Consider the following 24161-nt stretch of genomic DNA (forward strand, 5'->3'; position numbering starts at 1 on the left):
AAACTACAGTGGCCATAAATATAATTTACCCAATGATTTTTCAATTCCATTTGTGTAGTAGTTCTTGAAAGTTGAAAGTCTATTACTTCCTCCTAAAGTGTTGCATTCAAACATGTTGGGAAAATCCAAAGATGAAGTTTCCTTCATTATTGCATGTGATTTTTTTTTTTTTAATTTGATTTTAGTTATTCTATGTCTAGGGATTCATAAAGAGAAGTTTCCTAATTTATAAAGTTAGCAACTTTTCCCCATCCTTAATCAAACTCACAATTTTTTTTTTCAATGGTAGGTCTATTTTTTTTTTATGGGATAAGGTACAAAATAAAGTTTTTGGGAAGTATCAATTTAGACGTAGGATAATTTCAAAAATTGTTTGTTTGTTTGTGTAGAAATTAAGTGATAAAAATCGATTTCATATTATTGCTGAATCAACTTGATTTTGAGAATAGATTGGTGACTATGATTCAAGAAAAAAGAAAGGCTTAATACATCATTTGCCCACTGAATTTGTCCAAAAAGCTTAATTGGCTCCCTGAATTTTTAAAATATCCCAATAGCCTCTTGAATTTGCATAAAATGTTCAGTTAGCCTCATAAACTTGCGCAAAATGTAATGACTTGATCACTCGGTTTCAAAAAAGTGATTTAAATGCGGAAGATGTATTGCACGAGTCTTAAAAAAAGTAAAACGACCAAAATCGGGGTATGCAGTTCTAATATTAGAGAAGACAAGTTGTATAGTTAAGCAAGTAATAACTTCATTTTTAATTTATTTTTAAATTATGTAATAACATTCTAAGATACGTGTAATACATCTTCCGCATTTAATTTACTTTTTTTTTTTTGCGATCGAGTGATCAATTGATTACATTTTACGCAAGTTCAAGGGGCTAACTGAATATTTTATACAAGTTCAAGGGACTATCGGGACACTTTGAAAGTTTAGGGGGGTCAATCAAGCTTTTTGGACAAGTTAAGAGGGCAAATGATGTATTAAGCCAAAAAGAAAATTAGTTATAGATCGTAATGTATAGGATACATATCTTACAGGGCCGGTCCTGACATTTTGGGGGCCCCAGGCGAAATAAAAGATAATGGACCCTTAATAATAAAAAAATTCTACTTAAAAGTCTAAAAATAGAAATTTAGGCCCATTTTTTTACCTAAAAGATCATATTATTTGATCAATTTTTAGACTATTTGGTATTATAACTAAATTTATAACTAAAAAAATAGTATATATTCAATAAAATTAAAATTTTTGGACCCCTTTGAGCCTTGGGCCATGGGTGGCCGCACCCCGAGCCTATGCCCAGGGCCGGCCCTGATATCTTACCATAATGAGTTATTAGGTAATTTTTATTGAACTAATAAACGTTTATTTAAAAAGTTGATGGTCGTATTCTTAGAAATTAGAATCGTATTTTAGAGTCGCAAGCGTCCTTTATTTGTCTCACCATCTTATCCGATAACATTTAGGGTCATGGCTGACAATATCATCACTTTTAGTTTTATATTTAGTCTAGTTTGACTATTGACTTTAATTAAATGATTAAAGATTTAAAACATAGAATCTATATAGTGATTTATTTCTAAAAATACTTGTATTGACTAGTATAATACGTAAAAAGACAAGGATTAATAATTTTTTTATAGAATGTATGGTTTTAGAAATATAGTTGAATTTCTCTACAATACTATTATACGATACGAATGCAATTATAATGTTTAGATTTAACTTAGTAGATAACAACCTAAAAATTACATTGTAACCGATTAAGGTTGACTTGTTAAGGGTCTCAAGTCGCTTAAACTAAATCTCGAGTTCGAATCCTAGTGATATATAAAACTTTAATTGGGGAATAATCTATCTATTGGTTACCTAATGAGTATCGAATTGAGAAATCGAACAAACTATATAAAAATTGACATTATAACATTGTTTTGCATTAAATATAATTTTCGAGATTTTCAAATTTTCACATAATATATGTTAGAAATTCTCAAATCGGACTGAATGAAAAATTTCAAAATTAGATTCAACCATAGAGTTTTTCAAATCAGATAACTATATAAAAAAAAAATTACATTGTAACATTGTTTTGCATTAAATATAATTTTCAAATTTCAAATTTTCACATAATATATGTTAAAAATTCTCGAATAGGACCGAATAAAAAATTCCAACAGGGTGTTTGTTTACCTTATTTTCTCATATTGTTTGTTTGTTGTTTAACTGTCAAATTGAAGCAGTTTTGTAAATTTTTTATTGGTTTTTGTAACATATTTACATAGTTTGACAAAAAAAAATTGTGATTAAGTTATACACAGCGGATTTAGTTTTTAGCATTTTAACAGAATTTTTATAATTTTGTTAGTAATACATTTAAATATGTTAAACATAATTGATATTAGAAGGTCTGACACTAACTACCAATCAAACTAGTTTTTCTAATTTTCGATGATGTAAGTAAGGTTAAACTATCAAACTATTTTTCGATAACGTAAGACTAAAATTAATCTTAAATGTTAATGTTAAATATACTGAATTTCATACCGTTAATCCTAAATTTGTACTTCCCTTAGTCAACTCATATCTTATATATTTAAGCCCAAAACCCATTAACAACTTACAATTGCAGCATCTACTGCTCTCCCTCCGTCTACGCCGGAGCTTCCCCTCCAAATCTAATGGCTGGCTCCAACCAAGGTACTCTCTTCACTTAATTTTCAACATTAGTTTTCTTTCATCTTCTTTTTCTGGTTATTAATTATTCTCCATTTTATATAGATTCATCACCTTTCCTCTCTGATAAATCTTCCAAGATTTTCGTCGCCGGCCACCGTGGCTTAGTGGGTTCTGCTATTGTCCGCAAACTCCAATCCCTCGGCTTCACCAATCTCGTTCACCGTTCTCACTCCGAGCTCGATCTTACTCGCCAATCAGATGTTGAATCCTTCTTCGCCACCGAGAAGCCACAGTTTGTTGTGCTCGCAGCAGCTAAAGTCGGCGGCATCCACGCTAACAACACTTACCCCGCCGATTTCATAGCCATCAATCTCCAGATCCAAACCAATGTAATCGACTCCTCCTATCGCCACGGGGTAAAAAAGCTACTCTTTCTCGGCTCCTCCTGCATTTACCCCAAATTAGCCCCTCAACCCATCCCAGAATCCGCTTTACTCACCGGACCTCTCGAACCCACCAACGAATGGTACGCGGTGGCTAAAATTGCTGGAATCAAAATGTGTCAAGCTTATAGAATTCAGTACAATTGGGATGCAATTTCTGGAATGCCCACAAACTTATACGGTCCAAATGACAACTTCCACCCTGAAAATTCCCATGTTCTTCCGGCATTGATGAGGAGGTTTCACCAGGCTAAAGCGGAGAAAGCAAAAGAGGTGGTAGTGTGGGGGACAGGAAGTCCGTTGAGAGAGTTTCTTCATGTCGATGATTTAGCAGATGCGGTTGTGTTTCTAATGGAGAGATACAGTGGGGTTGAACATGTGAATGTGGGGAGTGGAAAAGAGGTTACAATTAAGGAATTAGCTGAATCAATGAAGGAAGTTGTGGGATTTGAAGGTGAATTAGTTTGGGATTCATCAAAACCAGATGGAACACCAAGAAAACTTATGGATAGTTCTAAGCTTTTGGGGTTGGGTTGGAGTCCTAAAGTGTCTCTCAAAGATGGTCTTGTTGATACTTATAATTGGTATTTGGAGAATGTGGTCAAGCAATAAGGTGAGTTCTTGTTTGTGTTACTTTGATTAGTTTGAAAACATTTGATAGTGCAAATCTTACTTGTATCATTCAAATTCCTTTATTGGGATTTTTCATGTTTCTTGTTATTTCTATTTGAGTTGTAAGAGTTCTTATATTGATGTTGTTGGTTATTTACTTTACTTTCATTGTCTAATGGTAACAGAGGAAATAAACATCCAATTGTGCATTGAATTGGATATAGCATGTGCAGGGAAATTCTTCTTCAGGAGCGTTTTTGTGTTTTGTATCTGTTTCCATTTCCATTTCCTAACTACATTTTTGTAGAAATAGCATTTTTCGGTGTTCGTGTCCATTTTCGTGTAACATAGCAACCAACAGATGGTGCGTGTCCATTTTCGTGTAACATAGCAACCAACAGATGGTGCGGTGGTTGAAGAACTTGTTGAGCAACGAACTCAAACTGAAGTAATTGAGTAGCTAGATCATCATTTTTTGGTGTTCGTTTCTGTTTACCGTTTCCATTTCTGTTTCCGTGCAAGGGAGGATATAGCCAAATGTGGTGATTTGATTTGGGGGTAATTTACACCCATGGCTAGGATAAGGTTATTGTACTTCAAAATATAACATAAAAGCACTGAACTTTACATTTTGTTATACTCGTGGCCACTAAACTTTAACTAACTCCTCAAAATAACCCTTAACGACTTTAAAATGAAAATATCCAATAATTAAAGTTGTTCAGAATGACAATTACCATGAAACCATATTTTTATTTTCTAAAATCACCATTTTTTTTAGTTTTCTATCTCTAAAAATCCATTTTTTCCCTCCTCCAACACCACCGAGATGACTTGAAAATGAAAATTTGTAAGAATTAAAGTTTTTTTAGAATATCATGAATTCTTGAATTTTTTTATTTTAAGACCATCTACTCAGTGACTTTTATGTTACGTTTTGAAGTTCAGGGGTCATACCTTGAAAATTGGTAAAGTTCAGTGGCTATGGGTGTGTATTTTACCCTTTGATTTTGTTGTTGAATTGGCAATGCAAGGTAGATAAGAGTTTGCAGAAAGAGATTTCTGCAACTTTTTTAATCAAATAGGTGGTATCCATAATTTGAATGCAATGTTTAAACAGGTATTGATAGAATCTTAGATAAACATGAAATGGAAACAGATATGCTACTTATTTTATAATAATAATCACAAACTTCATAAAGTTAATACATCCTGAAGATGACAACTAACCAACTTCAAGCTCTAAACTCCTTAATTGTAAGCTAGTTTACTTCAGTTTGAGTGAACGAGTTCTTCAACCGCTGCAGTATCAGTTGATTGTTACGACGGACACTGAAACGAAAATGGACACAGGAAACATTGAAGTATCAGTTGATTGTTATGACGGACACTGAAACAAAAATGGACACAGGAAACATTGAGTTGGTTTCGCAGCAGGTTCCTCACCCAATGCATGTACTTCTATACTCATCCAATGAATAGTTTGGTTGGTTCCATAAGATACATATCTTGGATATCTATAGCCAAATGTGGTGACTTGGACATAAATGATACAAAAATGACAATCGTGTCAAACTGATTACGTCAAACGGATTGTTTCTTCAAATTGTATTGTCGTATTAGAAATTGACAATCCTCAAGCTCTAAAGTCATTAATTGTAAGCAAGTTCATCATCCAGCTCATAAGGATCTAGCTCCTCAATTACTTCAGTTTGAGTTTGTTGCTCAACAAGTTCTACCATTGCATACAATCAATTGTTGCACGGAAACGGGCATTGGGAAATGTTAGTTCTAAACAAATGACACAAAATATAGAAACGCTACCATGCAACATAGGTTGGTGTCACATCCACGACATCATCAGTAAAGGCAACTGGCAATTTCTCAATTTAATATGATAACTAGGAGATTTAGATCCAATTCCTGCTTCAGCTGCAGAAGATAAATTCATGGCGTTGTTAAAAAATATACATTACAAGCAAACTCTCGGCAGTAGCTAAAATACAGAGAAGGCACAATACACACCTAGTTCAAAATTGTAGCAAATACAGAGTGTATGAGCAGTCTAAAATCCTTCAACATCCATTCCTTTAAATTTCTGAAAACTACAAATTTACCACATCTGATTACCCTGTTAAGGTATAAAAGAGTATAAAAGCAGTTCTTCGCTGCATCAACCCGAAAAAGAACACGAAAATACATGAGCCTTGAAACATTTAGGAAAAACAAAATTACTCAATCATCCCATGTTGATGGTCCACCCATTCCAACTTTAACTTCCGCAGGCACCTGGACTGTAGAATCCATTCCACGGTTCTTAGTTTTCTTTTTTGCAGAGACGACAACTTGGCCGCTGTCCAAATTCTTCTCTTTATCTACCATTTTCTTTTCAGATCTTTCCACAGCATTAACATCAAAAAAGTCAGCAAATGATGTATCCCCATTATCGATTACATCGAGTTCATTTAGTTCCTCCCTTTTCTTTTTACTCTTTGGTTTCTTTTGAACGTTGCCATTGTCATCCTCGGACACTTGAACGTCTTTCTTCAAGAATTTATCGTTTGCTTTCTTCCTCTTTTGCTTGTCAGAGATATCAAGATCATTAGTATCATCCTGCTCTTGTGCTTTTTTCCTTTTTAGTTTCTTTTCAACCACAATCCCATCCCTTTCGTATACTGGAACATCTTCGTGGATGCTTTCGGAATCCTTTTTCTTTTCCTTGGGAACTTCCAGCTTATTAGCAGGAATATGCGAATAATCATTGACATTGCCACTGTTTCCTCTCTTACTTCCTTTTTCTATTGGTTTAGCATTAAATATATGCAAATCTGGCAAGAATTTTACAACCTGAAAAAAGAATATTTGAAACAATAGCGTGAAATTCTATAAGCAAGGCAGAGCCAAGAAAAGACGAGGACGAAAATAGAAAAAGCGCGACCTTCTTGGTTAATTTTTCCATTTCAGTTATGGGGTTTCCTTGTAGATTGAGGTTTTTCAGATCAACTAAGGAAGTCAGCACCTGCAATAAAGTAATGCAGCAAGTTGAACATTCCAAGGAAAATTGAGAAGAATCACAAAGATCTCAACATTCTGTACCTTAACATCTGACCATGTCGTAATGACGTTATTCCCCAAGTCCAGATTCTGGAGTTTCTTATTATAAGCCAACTCAGCTGGAAGAGTCTAACAATCAGAGAAATAACAATTCAATTTAAAAACGAAAATCGAACCCGACAAGAGCGAAAAAGTATGATGAAGAACCAATAAACAAACACGATACAGGTTAAATGTAAGATACAGAAAAGAAAAATGCATAACCTTCTGAGCAATTAAAATGAGCTGAAATCAAGAATACCTACCTTAATATCATTATGAGCAAGTCGGAGCTCCTTCAGTTCAATGCAGGATTTAAGCGATGAGTCGATGGCTTGGAGATGGCAATTTGAGAGAGATAGCTGTATAATGGAATGGTTCTGAAAAACTTGAAGCACAGATAATAGAAATTGCAGCAGAAACAATTAATATATAAAGAACTGCTACCTTTGTGATAGACTTCACCTCTACGAGTGCTTCACCAATTTCACGGATTGGATTTCTGGAAAGAACTACAGGAAAATTGCAAATGCAAAGGATATTAAATGCTAAAGATCATTCAAGATTAAGACTCATTTCTGATATTTATTTCACAAAACTTCTGTTCCAAAAGAATCAGAAGAAAATGTCATAAATCTGAAAAAGAGAAGTTGGAAGATTGAGTCAAATAAATGTATATAAATTCTGTTTGAATCACCTTCAACGTTACAAAGGGTACAATTAAAGGATATTGTTTATGACTCAACATTCCTAAAAATTGTTTAAATCTCTTTTTAGAATTACGATCTTGATCCGGTCTTGCTATAACGGTAATGTTTTGATGTTTTATTCCCGCTTGACTCCTAAGCATAACTTTCTATCTATAAGTAATCAAATCATTGCAGCCATTGACGACATTCCACTCCTATGGCCAATTGGCTGACTGTATAATAGGGGTGAGCAAGGACCAGTTCGGTTCAAAAACCAGACTGAAAAATACTCTATTTTTGGAAACGAATAGAACCGAACTGCAGATAGTAATGACACTTATTTGTCGCAAACATGCTAATTACGCATTAACTGTCTCAGAATATTAAGACTGCAACCTCTCTGCCTGCATTGGAAGGCCTTTACTAGAAATGATATTTTGCCCTTTCATCAAAATGCCTTACAATCACTTGTAGAATCATAAACAACATTTAAGTCAAAATGACAGTAGAAACCATAAATTTGGACGTTAATTTCTCACATAAAGGACATAACTCATAGAATAAAAGTGCGAATCACACGTGACACCTAAAGTAAGCCGAAATGCTAATGAAAAAGAGTTTCCGCGCAACATGGGAAGTAGTTATTGTGAAAGGATGTCGAAATTGTTGCGTACAATAACAAAGTGGAAGGTAATCTCATTCTCTTGCACTCATCAAGAACCATTGAACACGACCATGCATCTTCTGTAACTTAAGTAAAGAAATAGGCAGGACAAGCTGCTTGCATAATCACTGAATGCCTAGAGTTCCATATCGACCCGAGAACAGATCCCCGAGGTATCATGTCCTTTCATATAGAAACTAAACAAATTCAGAACTCAGGGACAAAAATTCATTTAAGGTTCTTGGCTGAATGGAACAGTTTTATTCGATCCTTCTTGTAAAAGCGGGTTTTGCCGAACCATCAGTTAGATTAATCTTCTCATGGAAAGATTGTTCAAGAAGAAGAAACCTCAAAAAGCTTCTGCTTCTTCTCTAAGTGCAAAGGAAAACTGCAATCTTTGTAATCAAGTTACTATATTTTTTCATGTGGGATTGATTAGCAGCTCAATACAAGATTATATAATAGCATCTCGGTGTTTGGCTCGATAAAAGCTCAACCATGTTCGGCTCGATTTATAAATGAGCCGAGCTTGAACACGATGAAACTCGGCTCGAAAGATCGCGAGCAGGCTCGGCTATAAACAAGCTCATGGACAAGCTTTATTATAATATTCATGAACAAACTCGTGAGCAAGTTTGGTTCAATTATTATTTTTAATAATAAATTTCTATAAAGAGGGAAATGTAAAATTAGGTAATTTTGTGTGAAACTTTAGTTTTGTAAGTTTCAAAACTATGTAGTTTTTGTGTTAAAAAATATTCAAATGAAAATACTCGTGACAAAATTAAGGAGCAGCTCGCAAGTAGCTCACGAACAAAACATTAAGCTCGAGCTTGTCAATTTTCTAGCAAGACGAGCATGAGCAGGACAAAGCTCGGCTCGATTATAGCCCTAGATATAATAGATGTTATCATTTGAGCACTGGAAAATGTACAATAAATAATCCATGGGTACAAATAAACTGAGATGCAAAGAACTCGTACCAATAGTGTTCAATTCTTTAATATTGTTCAGCTTGCAAATTGAAACAATCTCATTGTCTGCAAAAACCAAAACCACAACAAAATTTATTCATACAATGTGGTTAATAGTAAATAAATAAAATCACAGGATAATACAACGCTCACCATTTAGAATCAAAGCACGTAAGCTCACAAGAGACCTAACTTCATCCATGGATCTAAGCTTATTTTTCCCAGCATTCAACACCTAATGGACAAGAAATGATTTTCTTGGGGGGCAAATAGGCAGAAGCTTTTAAAGGGGAATAGAGAAGTATGAAGGGATAAGCGCCAAATTGACCCCAACGTTTTCAGTGAAGTGCATATTCAATCCTAAGGTACAAAATAGTCCAATTTAATCCTAACGTTTCCAAGCAAGATCAATTTCAGCTCTACATTACCCAAAATTTGAAAAACATGGTTTGATTGTTATTTAAATGTCAAATCGGACCTTCCAAACATCAATTACTTATAAGATAATTAATGTGTGACTAACATAATCACAAAAAAAAAAAAAAAAAAAAAAAAAAACCTTACAAGTTAATAAAAAAAGCTATCAATGTGTCTAAAATGTTTAATACGTTACTAACATAGTTCCAAATAATGCACGAAACTTCTTCTGTTTGTCAAGGTTTCATGTGACAAGTTAAATAACACTCAAACAATCTTTTTTCAAATTTTCGGCAAAGAATGGTTAAAATTGATTTTAATTGGAAATGTTAGGAAAATTTGCACAATTTTATAGGTCAGGCTAAATCTGCACTTCTAATAAAACTTTAGGGTCAAATTTGATCCTTATCATGTATGAAATATGAGAACTTACAGTGAGCTTAGAAAGTTTTTCGATTCCTTTCAAGCTCTGCAATTTGTTTTGCACTACTGATAACCACTTCAAGTTTATGCATAACCTCAATCCCTAACAAACAGTTAACCAAAATTAGCGCATAATGTAAATGAAATTGAAAAGGAAATTCACAGCATGACATACCTCGAGTGAAGTGAGATTATTGGATGCGAGGTCAAGTTTTTCCAAGTTAGAGAATTGATTCAAGCAAGATACCTGCATAAAGAGTTCAATTAGCAGTTACAGAGAAATTGAATGGAGATGAGAGGAAGGAGAAACCAGAAAAGAGAAAACGGTGCCGTACATCTGAGAGAGCTTTGTAAGAGAGGGAAAGAGAAGTAATGGAGTTAAGGTCTGTGCATTGCTTGTCCTTCAAAACCTGTTCGATTCTCAACGCAGCAGCCATGGCTGCTTCACTTCGTTTGATTTCTCTTCTGTTCTCTGCGGTTTTCTGCTCTTGGTAACCTTGTCGACATTTGCTTTGGCTTTTTTTTAGGTTCGGTTAAATACGACGTCGCTCTATGAACAATTGAAAATCTAAATTAAAACGAGCAAATAAAGAAACGACAACGTATTTGCGTTTTCATTCGACTGCTACTTTGTTATTTTGTACTGTAGATTTCGAATTAAGGGTAATTTGACCCTTAAACTTTATATCAAGTTGATAATATTTAAGAAATTAAAATTAACTCAAATTTAACAAAATTTTAGATATGGAAAATGATTGTATTTGGATTAATTTACTAAATATTACAAACATGACTAATGTAAATTTTAGGCTTAACACATTATTTGCCCCCTGAACTTGTCCAAAATGGTTGATTGGTCCCCTAAACTTTCAAAGTGTCTCGATAGCCCTCTGAACTTGCATAAAATGTTCAGTTAGCCACCTGAACTTGCATAAAATATAATCAATTAATCACTCGATTGTAAAAAAATAAGTTAAATGCGGAAGATATGTTGCACGCATCTTAAAAAAGTAAAACGATCAAGATCGGAGTATGCGATTATAATATTAAAGAAGAAAATGTTTTATAGTTGAATAAATAAGAAATTCTTTTTTAACATGTTTTAATCTATTTTGTGAAGTATGTAATAACATTCTAAGGCACGTGTAACATATTTTTCGTATTTGACTTACTTTTTTACAACCGGATGATTAATTGATTACATTTTACACAAGTTCAAGGGGCTAACTGGACACTTTATGCAAGTTCAGGGAGCTATCGAGACACTTTGAAAGTTCAGGGGGGCCAATCAACCATTTTGGACAAGTTCAGGGGACAAATAATGTATTAAACCTAAATTTTAATTTGAATTAAAATGAACGGTTTCAAGTTTAAGCACCAAATTAATTCTTAATTCATAAATTTCTAATAAGTCATCTTAAAGACAACAACAACTTAAACAATACGATATCATTTTCATTACATTTGTATAAATAATTATAAAATAAGTTTTTAGAAATAATTATGTAATTTCTTCAAAAAAAAGAAAATTATGTAATTTTTTTTATTTCATCAATTGTTTGTCTTTATATTTGAGTTAATTTACTAAATAAAATTTAAACTATCAAAATTACTCTATATTTTATGTTTTAATAATAAAACATATATTTTTTTTCTTTTTTCTTTTATAATCATATTTTTCTTCAACATTAAATAATTAATTTATAATTTTATATAATTATAAAATTTTAATTTAAAAACGTAAAATTATTCATTAATAAATAAATAAAAATATTTTAAAAGTGATCAAACTACGAAATGCATCAATTACAAATAATGGATGTAATTAATATTTTGTAAGATAAAATTATGGTGTATAAAAATGTTATCAATGTAATAAATAAATTATAAAAATGTAATATATAAATTAATAAAATTTAAAAATAATAATTTGTAAAAATTAAACCTTGTATTTTAGATAATTTGTAAAATTAGTTTTTTTAATTGCTCCAAATCAATCCTCTTAATTAAATAAGCACGACAATAAAAAAATTTTAGCACTGCCCTGCTAGCAGAAATTTGGGGCCTGTACTACGGGATTAGACTTGCTTGGCGAATGGGGTTTAGAAAGGTCGTATTTGAAGTGGACTCTCTAACAATGACTAACCTAATTCAGGGCCGGTCCTGACATTTTAGGGGCCCAGGCGAAATAAGAAATAATAGGCCCTTAATAAAATAAAATTGTACTTAAAAGTCTAAAAATAGAAAATTGGGCCGTTTTAAACCTAAAATGTCATATTATTTGGTCAATTTTTAGATCTAATGTTTATAACAAAAAAATAGTATATATCCAATAAAATTAAAAAAATTGGACCCCTTTTAGCCTTGGGCCCTGGGCGGCCGCACCCCGGGCCTATGCCCAGTGCCGGCCCTGACCTAATTCAAGGTTCGGGAGCAGCAGCTCACAGGTACTATTGGCTGATTGAGGAGTGTCAGAACTTATTGAAGCGACAATGGGATGTCAAAGTTGTTCATACCTTGCGAGAGGGAAATCGAGCAGCAGACTGGTTGGCGAACTTCTCAGGAACTTTTCCTTTTGGACATCACGAGTGTGAAGCAAACCTTCAAAACATCTTACATGCGGATATGAACAGTAGAGGAGTTGTTCGTAGGAGCTAGTAGCTAGTTTTTTTTATCTTCCGGGGTTTAGCCCCTCCAATCTACCAAAATAAAATAATTTTTAAAGCAATACGAAATTTGTAAATTGCAAAAAACCACAAAAACATGTTTGTAAAATTTTAAATCACGAGGATTGTCGTTGCAAATCTAATAAATCACAAAATTTATTTTTATATTTTTTCTAATTAAATAACTATAAACAGTTTCTCACGAAAATATATTAAAAAAAATTCCATACGGAAACTCCAAAATATTGTTGTTTCCATATATTTTGGACAATCTGTAATGAAACTTTAAAAGCTCTGAAATGAAAATACTCTAATTATTAGAAGTTAAATTATTCTCTAAAAAAATATGAATAGAAGAGTTATACCTTATCAAAATAAAATAACTTGAATATTAAGTTAAAAAAATGGGTAAATTACATCCATAACCACCAATTTTACCCATTTTAACATTGTAGCCAATAAATTTCTGATTACTGAACTTCACATTTTTTTAACAATGGTTACTCAACTTTAACTAATCCTTAAAATGACAATTAACGATCTCAAAATAAAAACATTCAAGAATTAAAGTTATTCCAGAACAACATTTATTTTTTTTTATAGAAATTGGGACGAGACAGAACTTGAGCGGGGAGAGCACCCATGGCCCAAGAACTGTCAAACCCGTCATATATTAAAAAAGGAAAAGATGAGTGTTTGAACAAGAGAAGAGAAAGGAGAACAAATAAGAAGAAGGTGGAAGAGGAAAAGTTTAGGACAGATCAAGACAAACGCAAATGAAAAATATTACAGATGTCATCATTGATAAACCTGTGACAAAAAGCAGGAGCTGAAGGCCACCAATTGATCACAGAGGAAGAGACTCCAAATTTTGCCAAAGCATCAGCAACGCGATTCCCTTCCCTAAAGATGTGTGTAAAAATAATGTTCATCCTAGAGCAAATGTTGAGACAGTGCAACCACTCTTGTCGAATACTCCAAGGAACATCCCTGGAACGAAGTCGAAGCAGATTAACTACGTACATGGAGTCTGACTCAACCCAAAGATGATGCCAATTTTTCTCCCAAGCAAGTTCAATTGCGAAAATAGCGGCTCTCAATTCAGCCATATAAGCAAAAGAAGGAGGGGTAGAAAAAGCAAAACAACCTTTGGAAAAGCCGCGATAGTTACGAAAGATACCTCCCGCTCCCGCCTCGCCAGGAGTACCAAAAGCAGAGCCGTCCACATTGACTTTAACCCAATCCGGAGGAGGTTTAAGCCAATGGACCGGAATAATATTGGGAGCCGGAGGCGGCCTTGGAGAAGCCAGAAAATGGGATAAGATATCAGCATCTCTCCTTGAAGAGCAAAACCCTTTAGAAGAAGCAAATGATTATGGAATCATTCGAAAAAGGGTGATCTTCGAGTGTTGAATAGAAGGAGAAACCTCCTTAAAGGTTGCTTCATTCCTGCAATGCCAGATTAACCAGATGCAAGAGACAGCGGCAACACGCCAGATCATCGACACCTGTGAGCCAAAATGAATGCTACGAAGAGTGCTGAAGAAGTGGGTGAATCGGGAATGACGAGGTAAAGTGCAGTCGAAATGAATCTCAATGGCCCTCCACAGAGAATCTGCAAAAGAACAGCTAATGAATAAGTGGTTAATAGACTCAGCATCCCTACCACAAAGAACGCAACGAGAGGCAAAAGAGAAGCCTAGACGCTGAAGGAGGTCGTGAGTCGGAACCCTTCCATGCAAAACTCTCCAGGAAGTGAAGGAATGGGAAGGGGGAGTGTGAGCATTCCAAACAAATTTATACCAGTCCACCGAGTAGGAGCGAGGACTGATAATCGAATAGTACTCTTTGGCAGAGAAAATACCCTTCATAGAGGGCTGCCAAGCGCATAAATCAAAATCATCTCTACCCCTATGAATAGATCGAATACTGTCTTGAACAACCGGAGGCAGAGTGCCTAAGCCAAGCCATTCCGAATTGACAAAAAAATCATCAACAGAATTAAAGCGTGAACGCTTATCCTGATGATCAAGACTCAATCTGTCCGCCACCGATGGAATGATCCACCGATCAGTCCAGAAATTGAGCGTTGAAGACTGACCAATCCACCAAAAGGTCTGATTCCAAATGGATGAATAAACAAACTTAGAGGAAGACCAAATCGAGGAAGGAGCAATGGTAGCTTTAGGCAAACCAGAGACAGCCATAAATCTAGACTTCATCAGAGAAATAGTAGGACTGTTGCCTTGAATTAAATCCCAACACATCTTCCCCAAGAGAGCCTGGTTAAAGATCCTAAAATCCTTAATGCCCAGTCCACCACCCTCCAAACTTTTGCAACAAGTTTGCCAGGGAACCGTGATTAACTTCCTCTGATCAATACAACTCGTCCAAAGGAAGTTCCTAACACTTCTATTGAGCTTTTTCAACAAACCCACTGGCCACTTATAGATCAAGAATGAATGAACCAGAGTGCCAGTAATAGCAGACTTAATTAGAGTTAAACGCCCTGCGAAGGAGAGAGAGCTACCTTTCCATTTGCTAAATTGAGATAGAAATTTGTGTGCAAGACAGCTGAGGTGACGGGCCCTAGGGGCACCTTTAAATAAAGGAACTCCTAAGTAACTGAAGGGGAGAGACTCCAAACGGATGCCAAGACAGTTAGCAAGACGAACCCTTCTCGGAGGACTCGCCTGAGAACCAAAAAAAATAGCAGATTTATCCCAACTAACTTGCTGACCGGATATCTGACCATAGAGCAGGAAAAAATCCTTAAGAGCATGCACATTGCTCAAAGATGCCACTCCAAAAATGAGCATGTCATCAGCAAAAAGAAGATGAGAGGGAAAGGAATTTCCACCAAAATAATACATAGGAGAATAAGTACCCTCCCTAACCATTTTAGAAAGCCAACGAGAGAAAAAATCCTCAGCAATGTCAAACAGTAGAGGAGAAAGGGGGTCCCCTTGTCTAACCCCTCTAGAACAAGAAAAGTAACCCTTTGGAGAACCATTGATCATCACAGAAATACGAGCAGATGCCAGAATGTTTAGGATTCAATCTCTGAAAGTGAGAGAAAAACCAAAGGACTCCAACACAGCCAAGAGGAAGTTCCAATCTAAAGTATCAAAAGCCTTACGAATATCAATTTTTAAGGCCATGTGACCACCAAAACGTTTTCTGTCAAGCATATTAACCCCCTCAGAAGCTAAGGCAATGCACTGATGAATGCTTCTACCTTTAAGGAACCCATACTGGTTGGGAGAGACAATCCTTGCAGCAATAACTGCAAGGCGATCCGAAAGAATTTTTGAGATGATTTTGAAACCAAAGTTACTCATCACAGTTGGACGAAAATTCTCAATTCTGTCAGCTTCAGCCACTTTAGGAATAAGGGCCATAATACTAGAGTTTAAACCATGCAGGATGCAACCATGATCAAAGAAAGCCTGAACCATATTGCAAACGTCCTTCCCAACGATATCCCAAAAGAAGCGGTAAAAGGTTCCCCCAAAACCATCAGGGCCAGGGGCACTGTCAGGATCCATGGAAAAGACCATGTCTTTAATGGCTTCAATGGAAGGTTTAGAAGTTAATTCCTCATTTTTCAAAGAAGTTATTAAGTTGGGAATTACCTCATTAATTGAAGAAAGATCGATATGGTCCCTAGAACTACGGAAGAGATTAGAGAAATAATCAATTACATGATCAGATAATCTAGCCGTGTTAGAAGTGTGACCCTCATCGCCGATCCTTAAATGCTGAATGCCGGCCCAAGTCTTTCTAACTTTAGCAGACCTTTGGAAAAAACTAGTGTTCCTATCCCCCGCTTTAAGCCACTTAACACGACTTTGCTCTCTGTACATCATCTCATGCCGAAGAAGTTGTAAATCAAGATTGGAGCAGGCGGCAGAAGCAGCACTACTCAACTCCGAGGAATTACCTTGCTCAGAAATTTGCTTTTGAATATCGGCAAGATGAACTTCAGCCAGGTGGATATTAGAATCTATTCTGCCAAACACGTTTTTATTCCAATCCCTGAGAATAGGTCTAAGAGTGCGAAGTTTATGACATAATAGTTATGCAGGAGGGAGAGAGATGTGGGATGCAGCCCAGTGATTCGCAAGTACCCCCTTTAAGGAATCATTAGTGGTCCACATGGCATGGAATCTGAACCTAGTAATCATTGGTTCCCCAGTTCTGCATTGAAGAAGCATCGGACAATGATCAGAACTATACCTTGCTAAAGCCGTGCAGTAGATAGAGTCCCAAGAATCTAAAAAGCCCTCAGACACCAAAGCTCTATCCAGGCGGCATTCAACATGAGCCGCCCCATGTCGACCATTGGACCAAGTAAACCTCTGACCCAAAGTATCAATATCAATAAGATCACAATCATCAATAAAATTCCTGAATTCCCTGCAGGATCCAACAGCAGGAGGGGGACCAAGCTTCTCATGAGAGCCCGTAATAGCATTGAAGTCCCCAAGCACCAACCAATTATTATTTGGAAAGGCACAACTATAAAGAGAAGACCACAACTCCCTTCTTTCCGAAGCCAGGTTACTACCATAGACAAAAGAGAGTAGAAAAGATTTATCACCCAGCTGGTGCTGAACAGTAACATATTGAGCATGCGAAGAATGGAGAGAAAGAGAAGAAGCATCCTTAGTAAGAAGCCAAAGAGTCGGCGAATCCTTATCATTACAGGCAAAAAGAGAAAGACCCAGAGATCTCCAAAACCTATCATCAATGTCATTAAAACAAACAAGAGGTTCTACAAGACATAAAAAAATCAGGACGATGTTGTAGGCACAGAAGCTTCAGGGCTCGTTGATTGCGATCATTACCGATGCCCCTACAATTCCAATACAACACAATCATTGAAACCGCAGAGGCGGCTTGCTATGCCGTTTACCACTGACCTCAAGGGGAATGATGTTGTCTTTTTGCTTCTTCCTTTTCTGTACTTTAGTCCAAGACTTTTCCTCTGTAACATTAACCACCTGCAAACAATCCCCGTTTCCTGAATGCTCAATGATTTGCAAATTAGGAATATCAGAAACCTGAACATTGGGGTGAGAGGATGCAAACCCAAGACTCCCAGCTCTTTATCAAGTTGATAAGATGGAAAGCCAAGAGTAGGAGAGGCGGGGGCCGTGCCAGAATCAGAGTCAAGAACCGACTCATTAATCCTGACCGAACTGTGAAGTACCATCTACAAGTCACAGTTATTAAGTTTGCCAGATTCCCCATTGGAAGGAGCCCCTTTAGAGGATTCACCAGTGTCCATTTGAACTCCTGGCTTCTGTTTCCAAATCCGAGTAACAGACCTACCTCGGGGCTCAGGAGATCTCATCTTCTGCTTTCCATTTCTTTGCTTTAACTCAACAGGCTCTTCACGCCGAATGTTCCTCCTACAAGATCCAGCAGAATGACCAATGGAATGGCAAATGGAGCATAAATCCGGAAGTCTTTCATATTCAAGAGAAATCCAATGCATTGAGGTGTCAGTATCCACCCTAAGCTTGTATTGAATTTCCTTAGAAAGCTCCACATCAATCAAGATACGAGCATAGTGACCCATTTCACCCTCCACAGTGTTCTTATCAAAACAAAGGGGCACCCCAATCGCTCTTACAATACTTGCCATGATCCGCTTATCCCAGAATTCCCAAGGAAGATTGTAGAATCTTACCCAGACTTGAGCAGAAGTGGATTTGTGAGAGTCCGGGTTAAATCCCGGGCTCCAATGAATGAAGCGCATAATCCCCGGCCTAAGAGCAATGGCACCACGACTCCAACATTTATTATGAAAATACATTTTTTATTTTTTAAAATCATATTTTTTTAAGCTTTCTCTCGTTAAAAATTTACACTCTCTCCTAACCAAACAACACATAAATAACATCAAAATAAAAAAAAATCAGTAATTAAAATTCCTTAAAGAATCATTACCTCTTCGAATTTTTTATTTTAAGACCGTCAACAGTCATTCAGTGGCCATATCATTAAAAATTGAAATTCAGCAGTCACAATGTTAAAATAGGTAAAAATTCAATGGTCATGGGTGTAATTTACCCTTTAAAAAAATACTACCTTCAAATCATCCAATAAAAGATTTGTGATTAGTACTAATCAAACACTTTATAACAAATAATAACACTAAATGAACACTAACATTCATAATTGCAATAAATTAATTTTTTTTTCCTTCCTTTTTTGGACAAATGCCATATGAAGAAATTCTCTACACAAAATTATCCACCAAATTTTGGATTAAGCTTAAATTACATGCACCTCTGCATTAGTTTGGAATTCCATTCATTTGCCTCTGCAAATGCCTCCAAAATACAAACCGAAACGTTGCCCCGATGAAAGCTTCGGCACGAACTTTTATCTCCACAATGAGGGCATTCCAAAGATGAAGAAAAATCAAGTGATTTGCTACTATCATGAAATGTACTTTTCCTGCTGCTCCTGAAGTACCTTTGCTGAAGATTTCGCATCCAGATATAGTCCGCTCACTTCTTCCAGATCCGCCTATTCGTGTAAATCATAACAAAAACAACAATTATTCAAGCCACTTTCTCAACTCTTAGTCACCAGTGATTTATTTATTGACATAATAGTATTTACCTTGCAAATGTTGTCTCGCCCGTTCATTTTCGCAACAATGCTGGCAGGTGATAATAGTTGAACAGCATGCCTATGGTGGCGAGAAGACCAGAAACAAATTAATTTCCCGAGAAACATATTTGCAGCAATTGATATGGTATGCCATTTTTCGATTTATTACCTCAAGGATGAGCGTTGTCCAATCTCTCCGAGAAATGCCAAACTTTCTTCATCCACAATCAGTTCCTCTACTTGTGCACGAATTGCTAAAATCTGACCAAACAACAAGAGTTTTATTATTCCTGAGAGTTCATGAAGAAGTCGGTAGGCAATACGCATGTTAAAACAAAGGCCTAACCTGAATCATTTCAGCAGGGCCATATATTTGCGTTCGGATGATCACCAATCGGTCCAACAGGTCAACAGGTATTCCATGGGGACTATTCATATCTGTCCCTCTACATCAAGCAACAAATCCGTCTCAGAAATTTAGACATCGTAACTTTGCAAGGAGCGACACAAATCATTCTATCTTCGCATAAGTAGCGAACTAGATTCCCATTCCATACAAAAACTTGATTTCATAGGTTCCAGGTCATTCATTTCTATGACATTATCCTCTTTTATGCTTGCTAAATTACGTAAGAACGGACAATCAAAAGAAAGAGGCAGCAGCAACATGCACATTCCTCATACCTTATAATGCATAAACATCCTCATACCTTACATTACAGATTCCTCTATTTGTAGCGAATATTACTATTGGAGACAGTGAGCTCTCGAGAGCACGATTCATATAGGAAAAACACTCCATATCCAACATATGCACCTGTGAATTGTGATTTAGATAACATAAAAGAAATACGAGAACAGAGAAGATATGAAAATGATGTCAAAGGAAAGAAGAACCTCATCAATAAATAGAACACCAGGGACAAGTTCTGCAACACCTTCATCAATATATCTATTGACAACCTGACAAGATAATTTTGTTTAGCAAATTCTGACTTCCTACATTTATAATTAGAAGCTCAGAAATCAAATGTTGGGAACAGAATAAAGCATAACTTCTATGGATCATGGAAAACCAAATAGAATCGGGTTATGAATTAGAGCTTGAAAAAATGTGAAAAAATGAAAGGATGGTGCCAAAATCTAGGACTTGAACAGATTATTCTTGTGAATAATGTGCCAACAAACTAGTCAATAAGGACTAAGGAGCATTCAAAATTGTGAAGGTATAACATTTTATTCAGCAGCACACAAGTCAGAAGTAGCACCTTGTTTATTTCCTGTCGCAGTTTGTCAGTGATTTCAGTTTTTCGGGGTTTCATCATTTGACCCATTAATGACAAAATATCTTGCCCACCTTGAGGTCTTGCATTGGCAGCATCTAGATCATGAAGTGTTACATCCTGATAACCAAAAGGCCAAAAAGGCCGATGCAGTATAAATAACTCGATGATTGTTATAGAAACAATAGTTAAACCTGAAATAGAACATGTCTTACACCAGAACAGTTATGAGGCACACGAATTCAGTTAACAAAAACACAATCAAATTCCCTTTAATTTTATCTTTATCCCCTTCAAATATAAGGAAGATTTGCAAATTTGATAATACTCCCTATTCTAAACGTAGAAGCCACCCGAATTCCTGTTTTATACTGCACATGTTTAACAAAGTGATGGAAGGCTTATCCAGAAAGACATGCCTGCAATGCCAGTAAAACCCCATTACTGAAAAAAAAGGGTGAAACAATTACGAGACATTGTGGTACTAGGGTGAAGCAATTACGAGACATTGTGGTACTATGCTGCACGGACATGGATACAAAAATGGACACAGATACAGAAACGGACACAGGAAACGTTATTTTTATAACCTTCATAAAATAGCCTTCAAATGAAAACCGACAGGACATGAAACACTGCTAACGAGAAGTATCCGTGCAACATAGGTGGTACATCTTAAACACAGAGCAAGATAGCCTCTAGAGCCATTTCCAATAGAATATCATTCATCAATTAATATTATGAAAGAGACAAAGAATCCCACTATTTAAGATGTACCTGAACTATCTCCTTTTTTTTGTGGACCTCTCCCTTAGGAAGTGGGACATATTCTTCTGCTTCAAGGTCAAATTCAGTAGCAAAAGCATCACTCCTGCCCACCCTTTTAACAGCTCCACTATTTGCTTCAATATATATGACATCTCCAACAGCTACCTGCAAATTGTATTCAGAAAGTTCCGAGAAGATATTATGTTAAGAACAAAATGGAAATTGGCATGAAGATCGTAGAATGCAAGAGAGCCGCGAAGACAAATTAGTGACACCAAATTAGAAACAAACATGAAAATATTTGTGCATCAAGTCACGATTAGTCCATAAAGAGGCATAACAATTAAGCACCAAAAACAAAATTGTAAAAAACACTACCTTCTCCTTGATTAAGGCGTCATAAATAGTTGGATCCAACTTCAGTTGCTTGGTTCCTTTGACTGTTTTTAGACCAATAATTACATGGCTAATGCTTTTACCATAGCCACCTGTAACACTTTCAGTTTCTTCTGGAGAAAGTTCAGTTACCTGAAAAGATACTAAGAAAACATCATGAACTGCATACCTTCAATGTTCACAAGATGAGATAAGGAAGACAGTGATGACAATTTTTAACAAGAACCACAAATAGAAAATTATGATTATTGCTTCACAAGGAGCCATATCGTAATTAACTTGCCTCGCCCTCATAGACTTCTTTATTCTCCTTTATGCGTAGACCGATAGCTCTTCGAAAATTTTCCATTAACACCTCCGTCTTCTTCACTTCTGATGAGTATACTTCTGAGCCAACCATTGGACAAAAGGGAACCTGCAAATAGATAAGCAAAATGTTTCTTTATGCAGCAAAAGACACCGGCCACTTGATATCAAATGAGCGGGCCGCTATTCGGCTTGACAAAAGCTCAATCGCGCTCGGCTCGATTTATAAAGGAACCGAGCTTGAGCACGACGAAACTCAGCTCGAAAGCTCGCGAGCAGGCTCGCTCACTTTCGCTTATAGGTTCATGAACAAGTTCGATTATAATGTTCATGAACATACTCGTGAGCAAGCTTGGTTCGATTATTTTTTCAATAATATTATTTTTATAAAAGGGGAAATGTAATTTGTGTAAATTATAGTTTTGTAGGTTTCAAAATTATGTAGGTTTGTATTACATAAATTTCAAATAAACATAAAATATTGGCGGGCGACATTCATGAACATAGTTATTGAGCAGCTCAGACTCGTCAATTTTCTGATGAGCCGATCATGAGCCCATCAAAGCTCGGCTCAATTACAGTCCTAAATATCAATAATGAATCTATCAAAAGATCTCCATTGTGAAATTATAGAAATACAAAAAAAACTGGTAAAATGTCAGAAGCTTTTGAAGAAACAAGAATGTGAGTAATACCTTGCTCCCAAGTTCCTGCGATATGCCAAGGGCCAGAGCTGTCTTCCCCGTACCCGGAGGCCCGGCCAGTAAGAGAGCACGGCCAGCCATTTTCTTCTGTCTAATCATATCAACTACAAGACCAGATGCTTCCCTTGCCTCCATCTGACCCACAAAGCCTGCTGCCAGTGGTATTGCCCTTCCACTGGGCTGGAAAAAGCAGAACCAAAATGGCCAATATAAGATTAACAATCTAATAAACAAATTCAGTACTCCAGGAAAGCATCAATCAACTCAACTTGAACACATTCAGAAAACCTAGAGAGCTTATAACTTTTCATACAAAAAAAAAAAAAAAAGACAAAGTCCGGTTGCATTATGCTTCTTTTCAATCAATTGGTCAACTGATGCTTCGAACACTTCGACAAACAAAGTAATAAATAGGAAAAAGCCTCAGTGCTCAATGTAAGGAGTTCGAGTTAAAAATCAAGCTGCGATATTCTCCAAGCTCATCGCACACGGGAAAAGACAGAGAACGGAGAAGTAAAAACCCTAAAAAAGCAAAGCAGAAGAAAGAGAAGTGTACCTCAAGGCCAAGACCTTTGATATGAGTATGAGTGGCGACCCTCTGCTTTTTAGCGGTGGATTGAACCTCTTCTATCTTCATCTTGTCCATCTTCTTCTCTGTTTTTCTCTTCCTTGTTGTAGGAGGCTTCTATGGCTGTTTGTTACTACTTCACATATATGCTTAAATTTGGGCGCAACTCAGTTCTACTGTTCGCAGGGACAGTGAAGGGTTTAAGTTGCAATCCTCTACTTCCTCGCCCCAACTTCTATTCTATACCCCCTATCTGTCCTCTTGCCACGTAGATTTGCTTATATTTTTTGGTAAATAATTTATTAGTCCACTAGTTTTTACTTAACTCACTGTTTAGTCCTCTATTTTGTAAAACACATTTTAAGGCCTCTATCTTTTGCTAATATTAATCTTGTGGTCCTTTTATCTATTTTTTTAAATTTTTAACCGAACATATCTTAGCTTTTAGGACAACCACAGTACAATACAAATTGCCCATATTACTCTATTATTTTATATATATATATATATCTGTTTATGCTAAAATATATCGACTACAAGTCTAAAAAAACTAGACAAAATGACCAAAGGGTTAATATTGGCAAAAGCTATGGACCTTATAATGTGTTTTTCAAAATATGAGGATTAATAAATTATTTACCCTATATTTTTTAGATGGAAAAGAAACTAGTTTTAGTATTTGTTTGATGGAAAAGAAACTGGTTTTAGTATTTGTTTGAGAGTTTAGAGGTTAATAGAGTGAGAGTTAAAAGCGATAATGGAAAGAAATGGAAGTAATGGGAATGAAAGTTAAAAATTAATCTTGTTTGAGAGTTTATAAAATGTAAATGCGAGTTA

General features: G+C 35.9%; 3 protein-coding genes across 3 annotated transcripts; 1 reads left to right on the forward strand and 2 right to left on the reverse strand.

The window, feature by feature from the left end:
• The first annotated feature begins 2589 nt into the window (after positions 1–2589).
• Positions 2590–3989, forward strand: LOC136224392 (putative GDP-L-fucose synthase 2). Its single transcript, XM_066012722.1, has 2 exons — positions 2590–2709; positions 2791–3989. Exons 1-2 carry the CDS (start codon positions 2691–2693, stop codon positions 3741–3743), a joined length of 972 nt encoding a protein of 323 aa, XP_065868794.1. The 5' UTR covers positions 2590–2690; the 3' UTR covers positions 3744–3989.
• Positions 3990–5634: 1645 nt separating this feature from the next.
• On the reverse strand, positions 5635–10510 carry LOC136224498 (uncharacterized). Its single transcript, XM_066012852.1, has 10 exons — positions 10339–10510; positions 10179–10250; positions 10014–10106; positions 9317–9398; positions 9173–9229; positions 7284–7348; positions 7103–7198; positions 6840–6926; positions 6682–6762; positions 5635–6590 (listed from the first exon to the last, which is right to left on the reverse strand). Exons 1-10 carry the CDS (start codon positions 10438–10440, stop codon positions 5979–5981), a joined length of 1347 nt encoding a protein of 448 aa, XP_065868924.1. The 5' UTR covers positions 10441–10510; the 3' UTR covers positions 5635–5978.
• Positions 10511–18829: 8319 nt separating this feature from the next.
• LOC136224939 (ruvB-like protein 1) lies at positions 18830–23502 on the reverse strand. Its single transcript, XM_066013365.1, has 12 exons — positions 23313–23502; positions 22748–22936; positions 22030–22161; positions 21729–21878; positions 21360–21515; positions 20568–20702; positions 20197–20262; positions 20010–20116; positions 19646–19745; positions 19469–19560; positions 19309–19378; positions 18830–19212 (listed from the first exon to the last, which is right to left on the reverse strand). Exons 1-12 carry the CDS (start codon positions 23400–23402, stop codon positions 19123–19125), a joined length of 1377 nt encoding a protein of 458 aa, XP_065869437.1. The 5' UTR covers positions 23403–23502; the 3' UTR covers positions 18830–19122.
• Positions 23503–24161: the final 659 nt, after the last annotated feature.

The sequence above is a fragment of the Euphorbia lathyris genome, chromosome 3, assembly GCF_963576675.1.
Source record: "Euphorbia lathyris chromosome 3, ddEupLath1.1, whole genome shotgun sequence".
NCBI classification, from domain to species: domain Eukaryota; kingdom Viridiplantae; phylum Streptophyta; class Magnoliopsida; order Malpighiales; family Euphorbiaceae; genus Euphorbia; species Euphorbia lathyris.